General features: G+C 42.1%; 1 protein-coding gene across 1 annotated transcript in view; it reads right to left on the bottom strand.

Moving 5' to 3' along the window:
- The window catches only part of brinp1 (bone morphogenetic protein/retinoic acid inducible neural-specific 1), a 120,776-nt gene that overhangs the window by 49,440 nt on the left and 53,158 nt on the right, over positions 1 to 18,178 (bottom strand). Inside the window, exons 3-4 of the mRNA XM_017459414.3 lie at positions 8,290 to 8,480; positions 1,510 to 1,679 (exon numbers count right to left, since the gene is read on the bottom strand). Coding sequence (XP_017314903.1) covers positions 1,510 to 1,679; positions 8,290 to 8,480 — 361 coding nt within the window. The remainder of the gene's footprint in view (positions 1 to 1,509; positions 1,680 to 8,289; positions 8,481 to 18,178) is intronic.

The following is an 18,178-nucleotide window of genomic DNA, read 5'->3' on the forward strand; positions in this document are numbered from 1 at the left end:
TCAGCAGCTATTGTCGATTTCACTTTGTTCAGTCGTGCTTCACTTCCTGCTCCTGCCGCCGTCACTATTAAACACTAAAAACTGCGCAGACAGGCAGATAAACAGACGACGGGAAGAAGGAGGGACGTGCTTATTTCCAGAAAGGGAAGAAAGAAAAAACCACTAAGATGCGTTTTACGTTTTATAATTGATCTAAAACTTTGTATTTTCCTGTGTCGGTAGTGATTATTCATAAATACATCCTTCATTCTATTTTAGTTTTATTATTAGTTCGTTCGTTTTACATTTCTACCCTCAAACCGACGGGAAAATCGTTTAAATACGGTAAAACTCATCTAGAATGTTTATTTGAGTGAATTTCATTGTGAAATCTGGCCAAAATATGGTTTCATGAATAATATAAATATTCATATGAAATATTTATTCACAAAAAGGTAGTCTTATAGCTTTAAATATGTATTTTGTTGATAAAAAATGGAAAGCCAAATGATCGATATATGGATAATAAGTACAGGTGCATCTGGAAAAAAAAAAAATTATATCGTGGAAAAGTTCATCTTTTTTCCCCGTAATTTAATTCAAAAAGTGGAACTTTCATATAGTCTAGATTCATTACACATAAAGTGAAATTTTTTTTTTTTTTTTTATCTTGATGATTACGGCTTACGGCTCATGGAAATCAAAACTATCTCAAAATATTATAATAAAGAATTTTGTTCTTTAAATTTGATATATGAGTGAAGCTGACATTAGCTACCCGGCTAATACGAGCTAACCTGACAGGATTTCTGAGAGGATTTCGATTCATGTTCACAAATGTTTATAATCTGAACTGCTGACATTAGCTACCCGGCTAATACGAGCTAACCTGACAGGATTTCTGAGAGGATCTGGGATCATACTCATACTGTACATGTGTGTATGCTAAAGTAACTGTAACTGCTAAAGCTAGCTAGCTAGTTGAAATTAGCAGACCTGACAGGATTTCTGAGAGGATCTGGGATCGTATCCGTAAATGTTTATCATTTGATCTGCTAATGCTAATGCTAATGCTAATCTGAGCTAGCGTGGCAGGATTTCTGAGAGGATTTGCGATCGTATTCATAAATGTTTATGATCAGCGCTTCTAAACCTAGCTAACAGGAGTGAACCTGACAGGATCTCTGAGAGAATTTTGCACTTAAACGAATACATCTGAGAAAATAATCCGTGTAAATATCCAAGTAATTTCCTTACTTCTCGTGACAGTTGTGAAAACCTTCCCTTTGCTGAAAATTTGTTGAAAAATTAGCAGCTGGAAGTTTAGCCATGTAATAGAACTAGCATGGCGTTTCCTTGGCTAATTATGAAAAGCATATCAGGAAAAGATCTCAGCTAGTTAGCTAAGATTAGCTAAGATTATAACAGAGTACTACTGTTATAACTTAGAGAAGAATAATAGTGTTTTGTTTTTTGTTTTTATCTGATAAACAAGACCTCCTGATAGATGTTTAGCATATATTTGTATACCTTGATGGCATTGGTGGAGATCTGGATCTCGTGGAGTTTGCGCATGGTGCCGTCTCGGTCGATGAAGTAAGAGGAGGCGAGCTGGTGCAGCGCCTCCACCCCCTGTGTGGCGTTCACCATCTTCCGGTCCAGCTTGCTCTTCGCCATGTACATGGTGAGAGCCTCCTCACCTGTAGGGCGCACACACGGATATAACATTTAAAAAAAATATTCAAATTGATTAAAAAAAAAAAAAAAGTACACCACACTGAAAGAGTGGTATTTTTGCTCCTTTTTGTCCTACAACTTTTTATTGTTTGTGAAAACGTCATTTTTCAAACCCTGGCCTATGCGATGTTTTTGTTTACTTTTGTTAGAAACTCAGCTAATCATCAGCTAAATCCCAAACTCTTTTTTTTTTGTGACTTTTTTGCCTTGACATTCTGCACGAAACACCGGTTTGAATTCCACGACGATAAGCTTTACCGTTAGCTCGCTTGCTTGTGAACGTGCTACGTAAAGCTACATAACGTAACCGGTGTTTTATTCTAAGCAGTACAAGCTGAAAAGAACGCTTCCTCACGTCATGATGTCACAGCACTAAGGGACGCCAGTCACAATACTCGACGTCTCAGCATGTCTTCACGTTAAGGCCTGACAAGCACGGCATCACCTTCACGCCGCGGTTTGTCACCTGCCACGCCGAAGATGCTCCTCGTGTCAAATCATGTCACACCCTTGAACTCGGACTCTTTCCCCTCGGCACGACGGGGAGGAATAAAAGGGGCCGAGGGGTTAGAAGGGGGTGGAAAAATGGAACCGGGATTGATTTTGCGACTCCGGCTGACATTTTTCTAAGTGACTGTGTCGACGTGTCAACAGTAAACCAGAGCTTGGCGAATTCAGGTTCACAACAAACACTGCTGTGTGGATCAAGTAAATATTCTCACTCCATCTCTCTCTCTCTCTCTCTCTGTCTTTTTTCTGTATCAAAAGGTCATAGTGGCATATCTGAAAAGCATTCCAAATCATGTTGCATGCACTCAGCACCCCTGGACCCTGATTGGCCGTTTAGCCTGAGGCACTCTGCACTGATTGGTCACTTAACTCTTGTGCCACAATCGTATTCTTTCCAAGATGCCTCGGCTTTTTACACACACACACACACACACACACACACACACACACACACACACACACACACACACACACTTAACCCTTGTGTAGAGTAGGCACACTTAACAACTTCCTATTAACCTGCATGTGTAATATTCTCCTGTTTTAAGTACCTCAGGGTGGAACGCTACAGTAGGTTCCTTTTTAATCATAGAAGCCTTGTGGTGGTCATGTTCATCGAGAGAGAAAAAAAAGTCCTCCAGGTCAAACAAGAGGCTCAAATTAATGACTCGCTTGCTCATTACGCTCGGATGTTTGCTCCTAGTTCAAGTAGGACTCGAGAGCTCAGAGTAATGTGCTACTGTGGGCTACTTGGATTGGTTTGGTTTTTAGTTACAGAATTTTCCTCCCGAGATAGTACAATAATAATGCTGGTCATGAAAACAAGCAGAAGAGATAATGAGTGCTAGCTATCAGTATCTGTGCTTCTTATCGCTACAACCAGGACAAAGCAGTCAGTTACGTTTTTATTTTATATTGATATTCTGATATGTTACGGCTACCTTTAACGTGCTGCCATTGGTTGGTCGAAATCCATGTCATGGTGTGTATCAAATATTGTGTTGTTTGTTAGTTAGTTAGCTAGCTAGCTAGCAAGTTCGTTAGAGCTTTACGTGCTAGTGTAAATGTACGCGGAAGAGGGACAGAGCGTTCCTCGCGGTCTGTACAGCCGCGATGGGATGGGATAATTGGAGAAAATGTGGTAAAAAGGTGCAGGTAATGAGATAATAGTTGCAGGTGTCGTGCATGGAAGTCAGACGTATTAGGTGAAAAATATCTCAAGTAATGCACTGTAATGTTTCCAGCGTTTTTTTGTTGTTGTGTTGTTGTTGTTAGCGCTCGTATTTCTCTTTACGTCTTGTAAGCAGGTATCCAAAACGAGTGAGAATTAAATTGCAGTCGGCCAGTGAAGTCATCGTGATCTTGATCTTCGGCCGTTTTAACCAAATCGGTGCAGCAGCAGGAACGAAATCGAACCCGGGCAGCGTTATGGCCCGCAGTCTGATAGTACACACCGTCTCAATCTCAGCCTTACACCTGTTTAGGATTTATCACAGTCCTGTGGGCTAGAAAGCAGATACAGCTCATATTGATTTCCTATTCTATTTTATGGCCAAATGGTGGTGTGTGTGTGTGTGTGTGTGTGTGTGTGTGTGTGTGTGTGTGTGTGTGTGTGTGTGTGTGAAGATGAAAGAAAGGATGTAGAAGGGTTTCTGAAAAAGTCTGTGATGGCGGATTAACATCACCGACGTGATGCTCTGTGTTAAACCTGGAGGCAGGGAAAGCGGGCAGAGACGCAGACCCCCAATTACAGCTCATTAAAAAACCATTAGCTGGTCATTAGAGGTCAGTGTAGAGTATTAGCGGCAAGTGCAGTCTAGCCTTATGCTAGCTCGTTGCTAGGGATCCGATTTGTGCGTCTGACGTGTGTCATGACATACACACGCAGAGCAACATGGTAAATAGCAAGATGGGGCCGTACTGCAACACGCAGCATCGGTGATATCAGTAAACATGGCCGCTCTGGAGGTTAGGAACAATTTATTGCGTGTATAGCAATTTCTACAAATGTGAAATGCAGCTCCAATGTAAAGATAAGGAAACTATACTGATCGGCCATAACGTTAAAACCAACTGATTAATATGGTGTAGGTCCCCCTCCCCTTGTGCCACCAAAACAGCTCTGACTCGTCGAGGCATGGACTCTGAAGGTGTGCTGTGGGATCTGGCACCAAGACGTTAGCAGCAGATCCTTTAAGTCCTGTAAGTCGCGAGGTGGAGCCTCCACTTGTTTGCCCAACACATCCAACAGACGCTCGATCGGATCGAGATCTGGGGAATCTGGAGTCCGAGTCGACACCTTGAACTCTTTGTCATGTTCCTCAAACCGTTCCTGACCCATTCTTGCAGCGTGTCAGAGCGCATTATCCTTCTGCTATAAAGAGGACACTCTAGTGTACATTTTCCAAACATTTTCATTCTTCTATTTAATTTAAAATGATTCAAATCGAATCCCTGTACTAATTCTTGTAATATTTTAATATTAATACTCCGCTTGAGGTAAACATTGCGGTTTCTCAGGAGTTTTTCCATGCCACTGTCACCTCTGGCGTGCTCATTAGGGATAAATGTATACAAGTATTCATGAGTTTGAAATTTTAATGGAAAGTTTATATTCAGATTCCTGTAAAACCGCTTGGCTGACCTCATTACGTTTCAAACAAGCGCAATAAGTCGTGACATCTGCTTAACGTATGAACGATACCGTGAAACGAGTCCCTCGGCAATCACGCTACAAAAGTAGGAAGGATATCCAGCTCTCGAATTGTTAGCTATTGCAATATCCAAGACTTCAGACTGAAGTGGACGACCTATAGGCTGAACGTTTGCTGCCTGGTCCAACGGCATCGGAACTTTTTGTACAGTGCGGCATTAAAAACTCCAAGTCCGTGATAAACAAACACTTTGGCTTGGAACGAAATCCTCAGGGTTTTGTGGGAAAATAAGTTCCAGTACGTCATTATCCTCCAGAAGGCTACGTACTGTATAACCAGTTTTCCTTACGTCTTCCAAGCCAATGGCTCTACTGCAGGGTTAAATATGCAAATGTATTCGGGGTTGTGACATCACAACCACGGAATTCAAAACAAGCTCACTGGGGGAAAATGATATCCTAGTGAGTGTAAATACCATGAATATGTTCTAATGTTTCTCATTATGAGACTGTTATACTATAACAGATAGAAGATTTTAAGCTTACTTCTTAAAATATAAAAAGATTTGGGGGGGGGGCATAGTTTTGCTCATTTTAAGCAAGAGCAAGAAAATCGAAGCTCGAGACTAGAGAAAACATTTCCAAATAGTCATAGTAATCATACACGTGTTCGTCACCATCTTATAACGAGATATTTCGCCTGCATTGTATGTATTTTCACTCGAGGAAATGAGTGACAATTCTGTCGTCTCCATGTCTGTACGGACCGGGTTTAAAAATCCGCCGCATACAATATAGACGGCTTTTTACTGCGAATGATCGAGGATCGTGGTTGCCACAGTATGTCTTTTCAAGCATATTCACATGAGCATTAACGTCCATCCCTTTAATAATAGCCTGAGTGTATGCATAGGTGTTGAGTGCAGACGGACACGAGCGAAGTGTGGAGGCTTTCAGACAGCAGCTATGTGGCAAATAAGCTACAGTATAAAAGAGAGCCACCTCTCTACATTTCCGTCGTTCTCTCCCACTTTGTCTCTCTATACTTTTAGTGTAATAGCTACAGGCCACCACTCTGTGCGCATCTCGCCACTCTATCGGCCGGCGTTACAGACTTTAATGGACAAGCGCGAGACTGAAATAGGTGACTTCTGGGCGATGAGCTTAAAACACAAATAGAAGAAGGAGAAGAAGGAGTAGGAGAGAAATAATGCACCCAGAGATAAGATGGAAAAGAGGGGTAAGGTAAAAACAGGGCTGTGGTTTAAGTAAACGTACACTAGAGGTGTTATGGAATAGCACAGTATCCATTATTCACAACGGCATCGCCATCTGTTGTAAGGTGGACTATCGTTTCATTTTTATTTATTTATATATATATATATATTTTTAGAAATCTTGCTCGAAAAAGATTTACAGGACCATTTTTGGAGATGTGCATAGGAAACGGGATCCAGGGCAAAAAGTCACAAGAGAAGGAGATTTTTACTTTCATGACCAAGCGATCAGATACCAAGCAGGACGAAGCACAAAAGCACGTTTATAAATGTGCTGCATTTTACAAACCCGGAGAATTACGGTCGTGCTGAATTGTATGAAGCTGCTCGTTTGTTTACAATTCGCGGGATAATTCAAACAAAAACTACTCGGATAATAATAATAACTGTGCAAGCAATCGACTGGAGTGATCTTCGAGCCGTGTCCACTTGGGGGTTAAATCCGAATACAGATGCAGATGTGGATATTTGGAGCACTAAACAGACACAGAATCTGGCAGGGCAAAAAAAAAAGGTGTCGGAGCGCGACAGACAGATGACCTAGATACTTTATTCAGTCCTCAGTACTCATAAATCATCATACAAGAACATATATATATATATATATATATATATATATATATATATATATATATATATATATATATATATATATATATATATATATATATATATATATATATATATATATATATTCTCTTAATAAGCATTCTCATTAGCATAAATAGCACATCTGGTTTAGCCACTTATCCAGTGCAATAAATGTATACATCCAAGGTGACTTACAAGGGAAAGGGAGTCGAATCTGTCTATCTAGAACCCTTAAAGGTTCTTAAAATCCTGCGTACAGCTCTACAACTGAGAGTTTCAGGGGAAAAAATAATAATAACAGTTGCCAGTAGCACCATTAACCACCCGAAGAATCCTTGAGTAACCGCTTTTTTTTTTTTTTCAATAGTGTAGAGATACGTACTTGAGGTTTTAGGGTTTTACCCACTTTCCAGACTCTTAGCCACTGAGATTAGATACCACTGAACTACCAGGGTAACGACAGATATATCACTCGAGCATTGACGAGAACCTATACTGTTAAATGAAGGGTTCCTTAAGAGTTCTTTGAGGAGTTGAGGGTATTAAAGCATCTACAGTGTATTTAACTAAACTTAAAGGTTATGTGTCAAGCAAGGAGAAAGACTTTAGAAGGCTAGGATTGTTAACCACCCAGAGGACCTTCAAATCCTATGTTCCATCTTGTTCAAGTTGGCAATACCACCAGCTTGTGATATATCATCTAAAACTTTTTACTGATGACGGAATGGATCGCCCGGTTTCATTCGCTCAGCATATTCCCTCACAACCTTCGGGAGACGCCCGAAGACGCGGATCATCCGAGGGCCCTCGAACATTTCCGCAGAAGCACGTAGCTCTCTTTTTCTTTCGTACGCGTCATACGGTTGTCCTATTATTGTTGTCAGTCCTAAATTTCTGGCTGTGAATATCGTGAAGATCTACCACTGCACCGTGTGGTCACGAATAAAGTTTTCAAGATGTTCGTGCATTCATTTATTTTTCATTAAGATCATCCGTCTCTTAGTCGGTGTGTTGGTCCGGGCTCTCCGCCGACCCTCGGCTTTCGTTGTAGCTCCTCGTCGTTCATTTATTCATCTGCACTAAATTCTTTATCCTGGTCAGGGTTGCTGTGGATCTGGAACGTATCTCAGGAACACTGAGAACGAGGCGGGAATACACCCTGGATAGGAGTCCAGTCCATTACAAGGCACCATGCACACACCTAAGGATGACGCTAAACAGTGAGCTCAGGACTGAACCGGAGACCCTGGAGCTTCCTCTGCAGTTCCTATAATCATCTGGGGATTTCTAGTTAGCTGCTGAGTGCAGCTTGCATCGTGGGAAAAGTCTTGTTAGGACGTCATAGCGCTTGTTACATCTACTGTATAATTGGGTCAAATTACGCTTTGCTTGTAATTCCCTTCAGATAATCGGATTGACTAAATCTACATGTGAAAAAATAATCATTAGAAAAAACAGTCACATACGGAAGTCCAAATCCTGAATGATAACAATAAGTGCATCTATGTTTGCCTCGGTGGAGTTATCGTCCATGCCGCTTACCTCCAAGCGTGGCCGAGATGAGGATGTGAGTACCATATTTCTTGATGATGGTGTCAATGAAGTGCTGCGTGGACGGACGCCGTCCCAGAATCCTCATGCTCCTCTGGAACTCGGGCATGAGGGGCACGGGATTGCGGATCAAATCCCGTCGCTCGATGGCTATGTTCCTCACCTTCCAACGCGCAAACTCCCTGCAAGAGAAGGAAGGCCGATGCAACCATGAAGAACAAAACGACTAACACTTAAAACCAACGCATATGATAAGAGTTCAAGGACCAAATACGGCCATCACCGAGAATGGAGTTTTAAAATGTATCGCGTTTTTGGTGTACAGGTATTGAAGGCAAACTCAGGACCAAAAGATGTTGCTCTTTATTTTATTTTATTTTTTTAAAACCCTTTTTATGTTCTCATTTAATCCAGTTAATTAAAACACAAAACATATTATTGTTACTTCCTTCAGACACGACAATCTATTGTTTTTTTTAATGTTATTTAGGGAATTTGGACAAAATCCAGATGCGTCCGTATTAATAATCAAACAACGACGAGGACCAGCGGAGCAGAAAGATAATATGAAGCAGCCAATCGTATTTAGCCTTGAGTACAAAAAATAAATAAATAAATAAAAATAGAAGAAGCATATCACAAACCAAATAAAGACACCCACGATGCGTTCTTGTCAAAACAACAGCCGCCTGCTGGCTATCATTGTTTGCGATCACTATCTTAATTAAGTAAATACAGACGAACATCACACTCGAGTTGATTTCCGCCAATGGGCAGACTGTCGTCTTGCTAATCTCCTACACTGGCCAGATTACTTTTTCATTTGAGCTTCGCTATAAGACAATGAAACGCACTTCCTGTAATGGAGCGCAAAATTGAAAAACCCTCGACAAAGACACGAAACCGCATCCGAGGTGCATTCCGGTGCAAATCACCTCATCCGAGTGTAACTAAGCATAAATGAAAAACATTATCAACGGGTCGCAGAGAGAGTAAGAGACCCAAAGTGGTTCATTAAGCTTCGAATCAGCGCCGCGAGGTCATCGCCATGGAGATCTCTGGCATCGGCGCCTGCCGCCACTCGAGTCTTCGGCCTCGGGAGATGTGCTAATCGTTAGGATGGGAGAAACGGGGTAACTAGGGACATGGACGATGGATCTCAAGGGTTTGTAATTTGACTCGAGCTTTGCCTCAGAGGACGTACCTCGGCATCGAACCCATACCTGCTTACTTCCTTCAACAGCCTTGAATTAAATTGCCTTGGTGTCTTGGGGTAGTAGCCAATAAACTCAAATTTCTGCTTCATGAATTCACATGATTGGATAATTAAGAAACTTGGAAGCTATTTTTCTTACACGTCTTCCAAGCCAGGGGGTGAGTAATCTAGGACGGGTCTCTCTCGTATTGTTTTCCATTCGTTGGGCTTATTATTTTTTCGAGGTAGGATCTATCATGCCAACAAGGGTACAGCACTCGATGTCGTCGATAAACACCCGTCAATCCTCGATACAAGTCTTGTCCTTTGTGCTACGCTAAGACAAGACTACACTTTATCAATTCCTTAGTGGGAAACCGATATGTTACAGTGGTTTGGGTTCAAATAAGCGTACGATTAAAACCAGAAATGGACAGAGAGAGAGAGAGAGAGAGAGAGAGAGGCAGACCGAGAGTGAGACAACCTTTCTGTTGCCATGTTAGGCGGAGGTATGACGTGTATGACGTGTGTGCAGTAGTTTGTCCCACGTCAAACTTTTCTTTTTACGTCGTCGACGAGATCTAATGATATAATGCGTTGCTTTTTTTCATACCCTGACCAGCCATCACTGAAAATAACGTTCTCTGAGGATCTTAGAGTACGTCGCAACCTTCTGGCGCTCAAACTAAAACATTCCACCCCCTGTGACAAGCATTTGTAAACAGATTTTCTCGAATAAGTGAATAAGATAATCCCCCCCCCCCCCCCCCCCCTTATCAAGGCACTCATGCTGCCTTATTTATTTCCTCTGGGTACTGCTCGGTGTGGCTCAGTGGAACGTGTGAATAGCACAGTGTTTCTGGAGGTGTCGAACAATCGGCGGGAATTTTCCGAGCGCTTTGAGGTTGGCGTCGTAATGAAAACATCGCCAGACAGCTGGTAGCGCCGAGCACTATCGTACAATTAAGTCTACCTGCGAGGGGTCGGCCCACGCCGCGCTGCCAGCGCCGGAATAATTTCTGACTATGACACGTCCTTAGTCAGACGTCTTGCAGAATTGCGATCAACAGGTTTTTTTTTACCTTCGGGCTGCGTCGGATTTCCCTGCTATTAGCCAGAGCTCTGCGAAAACACTAGGTGATGCTAATTCAATTGTGCAGCTGAGGTTCTCCGTGGCCCACGTGACAGGTGAAGCTCACGGGCTCTCGCCTTGTGAAATGGATCTAAGCGCTTTCTAATTACTGCTCTTCAAGGGAGTGGGAGCAAATATATGCAAATTGCACTGTGTCTGCCTTGGCATCAACAAATCTCAAGGTAAAGTAGGGCAGATAATGAGGCGTATTAAGCCCCTACATAAAGTTGCACCAGAGAGAAAGACAGTGGGGGGGTGGATAAGTGTGTGGGGGTAGTTATGAGGAATGTCTAAGAGTACTGGTGTTCTGCAATGGATTATGGATATCATTGAAAGCAAAATGGCATGGGAAGAGTACAGAGATTCGCCGGTGTTTATAATAAAAACAGTCAGGTTTATAGAGTGGATTTCTCGCTATCTTTATTGTGGGGGCACGTCGGGATTTTATTAAAATTACCGAATTTTTTTAAAAGACTCCGAAGCGTCAGAAGCATTTCCGAAAGGCTGTAGAGAACACGGCTAGCTCGTACGTGCTGTGGCAGCCGGGCATTGTAAGGCAGGTCTCGAAACCCCTTTACTGTGCATGCTTTGGATGCTTTCTGGGTTATTTGGCTTCAGGAAATGCTAACTCCACAAAGTTTTCAGCACCGCTAACAACCAGAGTTTCTCAAACTGGCATCGGATCAAATGTAGCTTATAGCTCAAACATGCCCCTTAGCCCCAGTCATTAGCCATATGTGCAGGCATATGCGGTTTGGTCCATATGTTCAGATTAACAAACTGAAAAATGGGGATCTCGTGACTCAGCGTTTTTTTTTTCTTCCCTCTTTCTCTCGCCTGTTTGAAGAATGAATCGGCAAAGCAGGCGACCTCATGCGATCGCATCAGATCCGTTAAGGATGATGGGAAGGAATTCTTTCAGCCCTGCTTTTAGACAAGCAGCGTTCTACACAACACGTGTGAAAGCATGACGACTTCCCCCACGGATGTGTCGTTCTTTTTTTGCTGCATATGTTTCACACGCCTCATCTTCACCCGTACGCTTTACTGTAATAATGTGCGAGATCTGAAAAATCCCGTGTTTGTTTGCTCATGTGTAAACACATCTCATAGCTGTTTGTCTTCCTTTTGATTGTTTTAGCCTCTCTCTCTCTCTTTTGATGAGCGGAGACCAAGCACGGGCTTCTTGTCACAAGTTAATTCCCCAGCGACCTCATTTGAGAGCGCAGCCGACTCCGACGCAACATTTCTGCAGAGCCGCGTGTTTATTTCTCATCGCCGAGCACAGACGAGGCAGCCGCATAATCAAGCGTAAATCGGTCTTCCAGCGCGGTCTGTTTCGGAAACGGACGGATCCCTGCGGCGAGTCGTTTTCCGTTAATTGGTGCGCCAGCGGGTTCGGTAATGTCCGGTTCTATTTCTACCCAAGAACAAAGGCAGAAACTTACAAGGAACAGATGCATGCATGCTGGTAACAACATGCACCAAGACCTACAGAACTCATATTGAGTTTATATCTGATCGGAACGGTGTGCTGATTAATTATACGCAGTGCCAAGGCAGGAGATTTAGCATTGGAAATATTTTTGATCTGAAAAATTTGAATTCACTACCAAGCACTGTTTCAGTAAATTCTATACGATATATATGATACTATATCGAATCCAAAGAACCCCCGAGGACCCCGTTCTTGTACGACTATGCTAAAGAGTGATGGAGTGGTTCCTTTGGAAGTATGACAAAATATAGAAGTGTTGGTAGTGGACTCAAGTAATTATACCATACACGCTTAATCAAGGGTTATTTATATGGTTTTATTTATATATTTTTTGAACGCTAGTCTGTTGGAAACCCTCTGTTGTAGGGTTCTACATAGTACTTTAAAAGTTTCCTCAGAGGGACCACCACTGAACCTTTCAGGTGCCGGACGAAACCTTTTTCCTGTAAGAGTGCGCTGTGTGTTAAGGTTCAATAGGCCACTGATAATGGTTTGTTGTTTTGGCCCCTTGGGGAGACCATCGGAAGTGTGGTTCTGTGTATCACCCCATGTCAGAGGTATTTCAGAAGCCCAAGAGCCATTGACTTTAAAATAAATAAATAAATAAATAAATAAACAAACAGGAGGTACATTTGAGAGTGTAGAAGACACTCAAGGGGATTTCGGTTGTCCCTCTGGGGGTACCCTTAAAGGTTCTATATGAAACCTTGAGACAAAGGTTTTCTCTTTCAGAGACAATCAAGTACTTTATGAAGATAAGAACTATTATCTATGTAAAAAAAAAAAAAAAAACTTTGAGGAACCTTTTGTTGTTGTTGTTTTTTAAAGTACAAAACAGTATTTTTTTTTTTTTCGTGAAATCTCTACATTCCGTCCTGCATCCATGAAAATTCAGAACCTTATATCAGGTTATGCCACTAGGGGAACCCTTAGTGGTTCTATATAGAACTCTATAACAGAAGATTTCTCTTTTAGAGAGGGTCAAGCTGAACACCACTGGATAACTAAGAATCGGAGTAAAGGACGGTATGTTCTGCAAAATCTGCACGTCCGATTCCGCACCCGATCTACGATCGTAGAAAATGTAGAACCATTAAAGGTTCTTCAGTTTTCGATCAAAGGCCTTAGAAATCCAGTCCTGTGTCCATGACGAATTTGAATCTTTAAGGGTGCTTCAGTTGTGCCTCTGGGAAACCATTAATGATTCTATGTACTGTAGAACCCTCTGTCAGGTGGTTTCTATTTCAGAGAGGGTCAAGTAGATACCTTTGGGATGCTTAAAACTAACTAGCTGGAGAACCCTTGAGGAACCGGTATGTTCGATGAAATATCCATGTCTAGTCCTGCATCATCCACAAGCTACAATCTTAGAATATGGAGAAAACCTTAAAGGTTCTTTAAAAGCTAGGTTCTGTTGAATATGCACATGGACATGGTCAAGTAGAATGCCTTTAGGAAGATAAGTACCTTTTAGTAACAACAACAACGACGACAACAACAACAAACTGAAGATGATATGACGATGATATGTTCTGGAAAATCGCATCCAATCCTGTTTCCATGAGCCAAGGGTTTTGGGTTCTCCTTACAACAAGTGTCTCCCAGGTAGAAGGATAAACCTTTGAAGAATGTGTAAAACACCTGACCACCTACATTCCGTCTGCTGGTAAAGTAATATGAATATTCAATAACACGCCGATCTTAATCTGCGACTGTGTTGATCCGTGCCGTAGCGCTGATACTTCACCCACGTCGGCGAGGAGCTAAAGCCCCACTTGCCCTGTTATGTTTTCCTCCGATGCGACGTGCTGCACTGCTTTCACGAGAACGCCGATCCATCAGCGGCGAGTCGCCTACGCCGTGTCAAGCCCCCGAAAGCAATTTCACCGGGAGATTCATTTTTTCCATTAAAAGTGGGTGACATTAAGAGCGAGCACGGCGGGATAATCCACGGCACAGAATGGCCGCGCTGAATGGCCGACCCTGACTGCACCATGTTTCACACAGCGAGAGAAAATGAAAACGCCTGTCCACACCTTCCTGAAACAACCATTGTTCAGAGGACGCCTTCTCCTTCGCCTCGGTCTCTTTGGGCTCATAAGAACACACCCACACACTCGAAGACACACACACACACACACACATACTCACACCACCAAAACACGGCATCCTTCAAACACACTCCCAGCATTCCTTTTGGTTTCGTTACGATGCCACTCCAGTGATCCGCATCCCGGCGGAGCGGTTTGCATTTCCTCCACGTTTGTAGCCGACCACGCATCATCTGGCATTAGCGAAACAAAAGGAGGCTTGACGGAGATGCAAAGCTGTGTTTGTGTTTGTCGAACATTTGGCCGCGTGCCAATTTGGTTCTCGGCTTCCTAATTAGAAATGATAGATACCCGACGAAAAAGTGATTTAAAGCAATTTCCTGAATACAATGGAGATCGTCGGGAAAAAAAAAAAAAAAAAAAAAAAAAACGACGACGACAACAATGGCTTGTTATCGCTCGTATCACGATGTAGAGCTGATTACACAATAAACTATCGGCGGTCTGCGTAGTGTTTCCGTATCGTCATTGTTTGCGTGAAACTGCTTACAGGTATATGTTGTGTATCAGTATTAAGTATCTAAAGCTTCACTATTAGATAAAAACTGGGTGAAATGAAAATCTCAAGCCAAATCCTGTCTTATTATTCCAGCATTCTATCACGATGCCTTTAAGACCTGGATTCTGATTGGTCAGAAGGTGTTTTCTCTAGCAAATGGATTATATTAAAGGGCTTTTCCTCGATATAAGACGTCATCGTGCTATAAAAACATCCTGTAAGACAGCGCTGATCGAAACCGAGCTGGCGAAACGGTCCGGTTCACATTCCGCCTCGGGTATGACGTCACAGCGTGACGAAACGCCGCCCCTGCGGAAGAAGATCGACGCCGACTTCTAACGTCTTTAGCCCCGCCCGCCAATTCGCGCACATAGTAGTGTAAATACGAGGTGGGTAAATACGAGAAAGACGCAAACACAGGATTAGGAAAGCGTGGATGGAACCAAACGACTCATATTCCACACGTGTAATGGCGGGGGTGTTGAAAATTACCCAATCATAGCAGTGGGCGTTTACTTCCGAGTCTCGAACGTGGCACGCCTATCAAAACGTTGTGTTTCAAAGAGAGGGTCAAAAACAGGATAGAAACTAGCCTATTACTCCTAAATTATAAGGACTTCTGTCCTTCCAAATCTTTAATTCATTCATTTAAAGAAATCTCGAAACTGGGTGACATTAGCACTACTGTTCCTTTACTTTTCCAGGCTAATCCTGTGGAAACAGTCAGACTAAGCAAGAACAGGCTTCATCACATCACATCACATGACTCCTGCAGCGTGGAGTAACGACTCAAACACAGCCCGGCGTTCCTTTCGAGAGCCGGTCCCACACAGACTCCGTGTTTATTTTAATAGGCGTGAATGTGTTTAGTTTCAGTCCATAAACTTCAGGACTGAGTCTCCCACTCTCTCACCTTCATCTGTCTGCTCGGCGTTTAGAGGAACGTTTGGGATTTCATAGCGACGGTAATTCTCGTAATAAGGACGTTTGTAGTTTCCTTTAATAAGAACTCATTCAGCCATCATTTCGGTTGTCATCATTATTGCTGCGCAATTAACACGTGAAACAGTCGAAACTGTGGCCCTGAGGTGCCATTTTCTTTCTCTCTCTCACACACACACACACACACACACACACACACACACACACACTTAAAGCCTGAGCTCTTCTCTCTCCACTGTGTCTCGAGGAGAACAAGCCTTTTCATAATCGAATATCTGCCGAGGACAGATACAGCTAATCGACGTAAATAAAGTCACTGATCATCAATACACTGGCACAGCGTTCTTCTTCCTTTCTTCTTTCCTTCTTTCCTTCTTTCTTTCTTTCTCAATGTATTAAGTCATTAATTCAGTTATTGATTCATTATTTATTTGATTAATTGTTTTCTTTAAATCTATCAATCTATCGATTGATCTCTAGCTAACTATTTCTTTATTTGTCTAATTTTGCATTAATTAATTAGTTAATAAGTAAATTTATTGAGTTTGTTAGTAGTAGTTTGTTAGTTTGTTTGTAGCTAGTCTATCTATCTATCTGTCTGTCTGCCTGTCTGCCTGCCTGTCTGTCTGTCTGTCTGTCTGTCTATCTATCTATCTATCTATCTATCTGTCTATTCGTCTGTCTGTCTGTCTGTCTATCTATCTATCTGTCTGTCTGTCTATCTATCTATCTGTCTGTATATCTATCACTCTATCTGTCTATCCGTCTGTCTGTCTGTCTATCTATCGATCTATCTGTCTATGTGTCTGTCTGTCTATCTGTCTGTCTATCCGTCTGTCTGTCTGTCTGTCTATCTATCGATCTATCTGTCTATCTGTCTATCTATCTATCTATCTATCTATCTATCTATCTATCTATCTATCTATCTGCCTGTCTATCTACCTGTCTGTCTATCTGTCTTATCTATCTGTCTGTCTATCTGTCTATCTGTATGTCTATCTGTCTGTCTGTCTGTCTATCGCTCTATCTGTCTATCCGTCTGTCTGTCTGTCTATCTATCGATCTATCTGTCTATCTGTCTGTCTGTCTATCTATCTGTCTGTCTATCCGTCTTTCTGTCTGTCTATCTATCGATCTATCTGTCTATCTGTCTATCTATCGATCTATCTGTCTATCTGTCTATCTATCTGTCTGTCTGTCTGTCTATCTATCGATCTATCTGTCTATCTGTCTATCTATCTATCTATCTATCTATCTATCTATCTATCTATCTATCTATCTGCCTGTCTATCTACCTGTCTGTCTATCTGTCTTATCTATCTGTCTGTCTATCTGTCTATCTGTATGTCTATCTGTCTGTCTGTCTGTCTATCGCTCTATCTGTCTATCCGTCTGTCTGTCTGTCTATCTATCGATCTATCTGTCTATCTGTCTATCTATCGATCTATCTGTCTATCTGTCTATCTATCTGTCTGTCTGTCTGTCTATCTATTGTTCTATCTGTCTGTCTATCTATCTAACGCACTATCTGTCTATCCGTCTGTCTGTCTGTCTGTCTGTCTGTTTGTATTTTTGTCTAAAACTGCATTAATAACTGTGTTAATTACTTAGCTAATTAATGAAGTTAGTTAATTAGTTTGTTAGTTATCTAAACCTCTATCTATCTAGCTAGGTCGCTATCTGTTTACTCGTCTGACATTACATTAATTAACTAAAATATTTATTTAATTAATTAGTTACTTCTCTTAGCGGCTTAGTTAGCGGCTCTTCAGCGTATTATAGGATGAATGTGGACACTGAGACGTTCCTGTAAACCGACGCGTTTCCCCTGCTGTGCCTTGTGCACGTCGACCCTCCTTCCTTCCCCCTGTAGATAATGTTTAAAAACGTCCCGAAGCCCCGAGATGCTTCATGACGCTTCTACAGAGCCGAGTGACATGACACACGACATGTCGATGAACCGGTGCTCGGTCGTCTGATATTAACCTCCATCATCCAGCTGTACACTCAGACACACGTTCCACACACCGAGACAGAAAACCCTTATCGGTTTGTCCGTCTGTTACCGACCCGGATCCGCAGTCTGTTGATAATTACTGAATATAATATTAAATGTACTTTACAGCGTTATTCGTTATTATTTATTCATTTGTCTGAAATGGCCTTTATATATTCATTAAGTTAGTTAGTGAGTTAGTCGGTTGGTTAGTTAGTAAACATGTTAATGATCTAAGATTGTTATCTATGATAGAACTTTTTTTTTTTTTCGCCCGTTCTGTGAAAACAGAGCGGAGACGACGCGGCGTGTCGCGGTGGAGCGCCGCGTGTTGAAGCTGTGATTGTGTGACATATGAATCTGCACACCGGAACATCATCCTGAGGGATTTTACACAAAAAGAGACGAGCGAGATCTTTGATGCCGGTCGCTATGGAGACCACCAGATGTGCAGACGCTGCATAGTCAATCTCGACGTGTAGTGCGGTTGTCATGGGCGATGCATCC

The sequence above is a fragment of the Ictalurus punctatus genome, chromosome 28 (assembly GCF_001660625.3).
Source record: "Ictalurus punctatus breed USDA103 chromosome 28, Coco_2.0, whole genome shotgun sequence".
Classification (NCBI taxonomy): domain Eukaryota; kingdom Metazoa; phylum Chordata; class Actinopteri; order Siluriformes; family Ictaluridae; genus Ictalurus; species Ictalurus punctatus.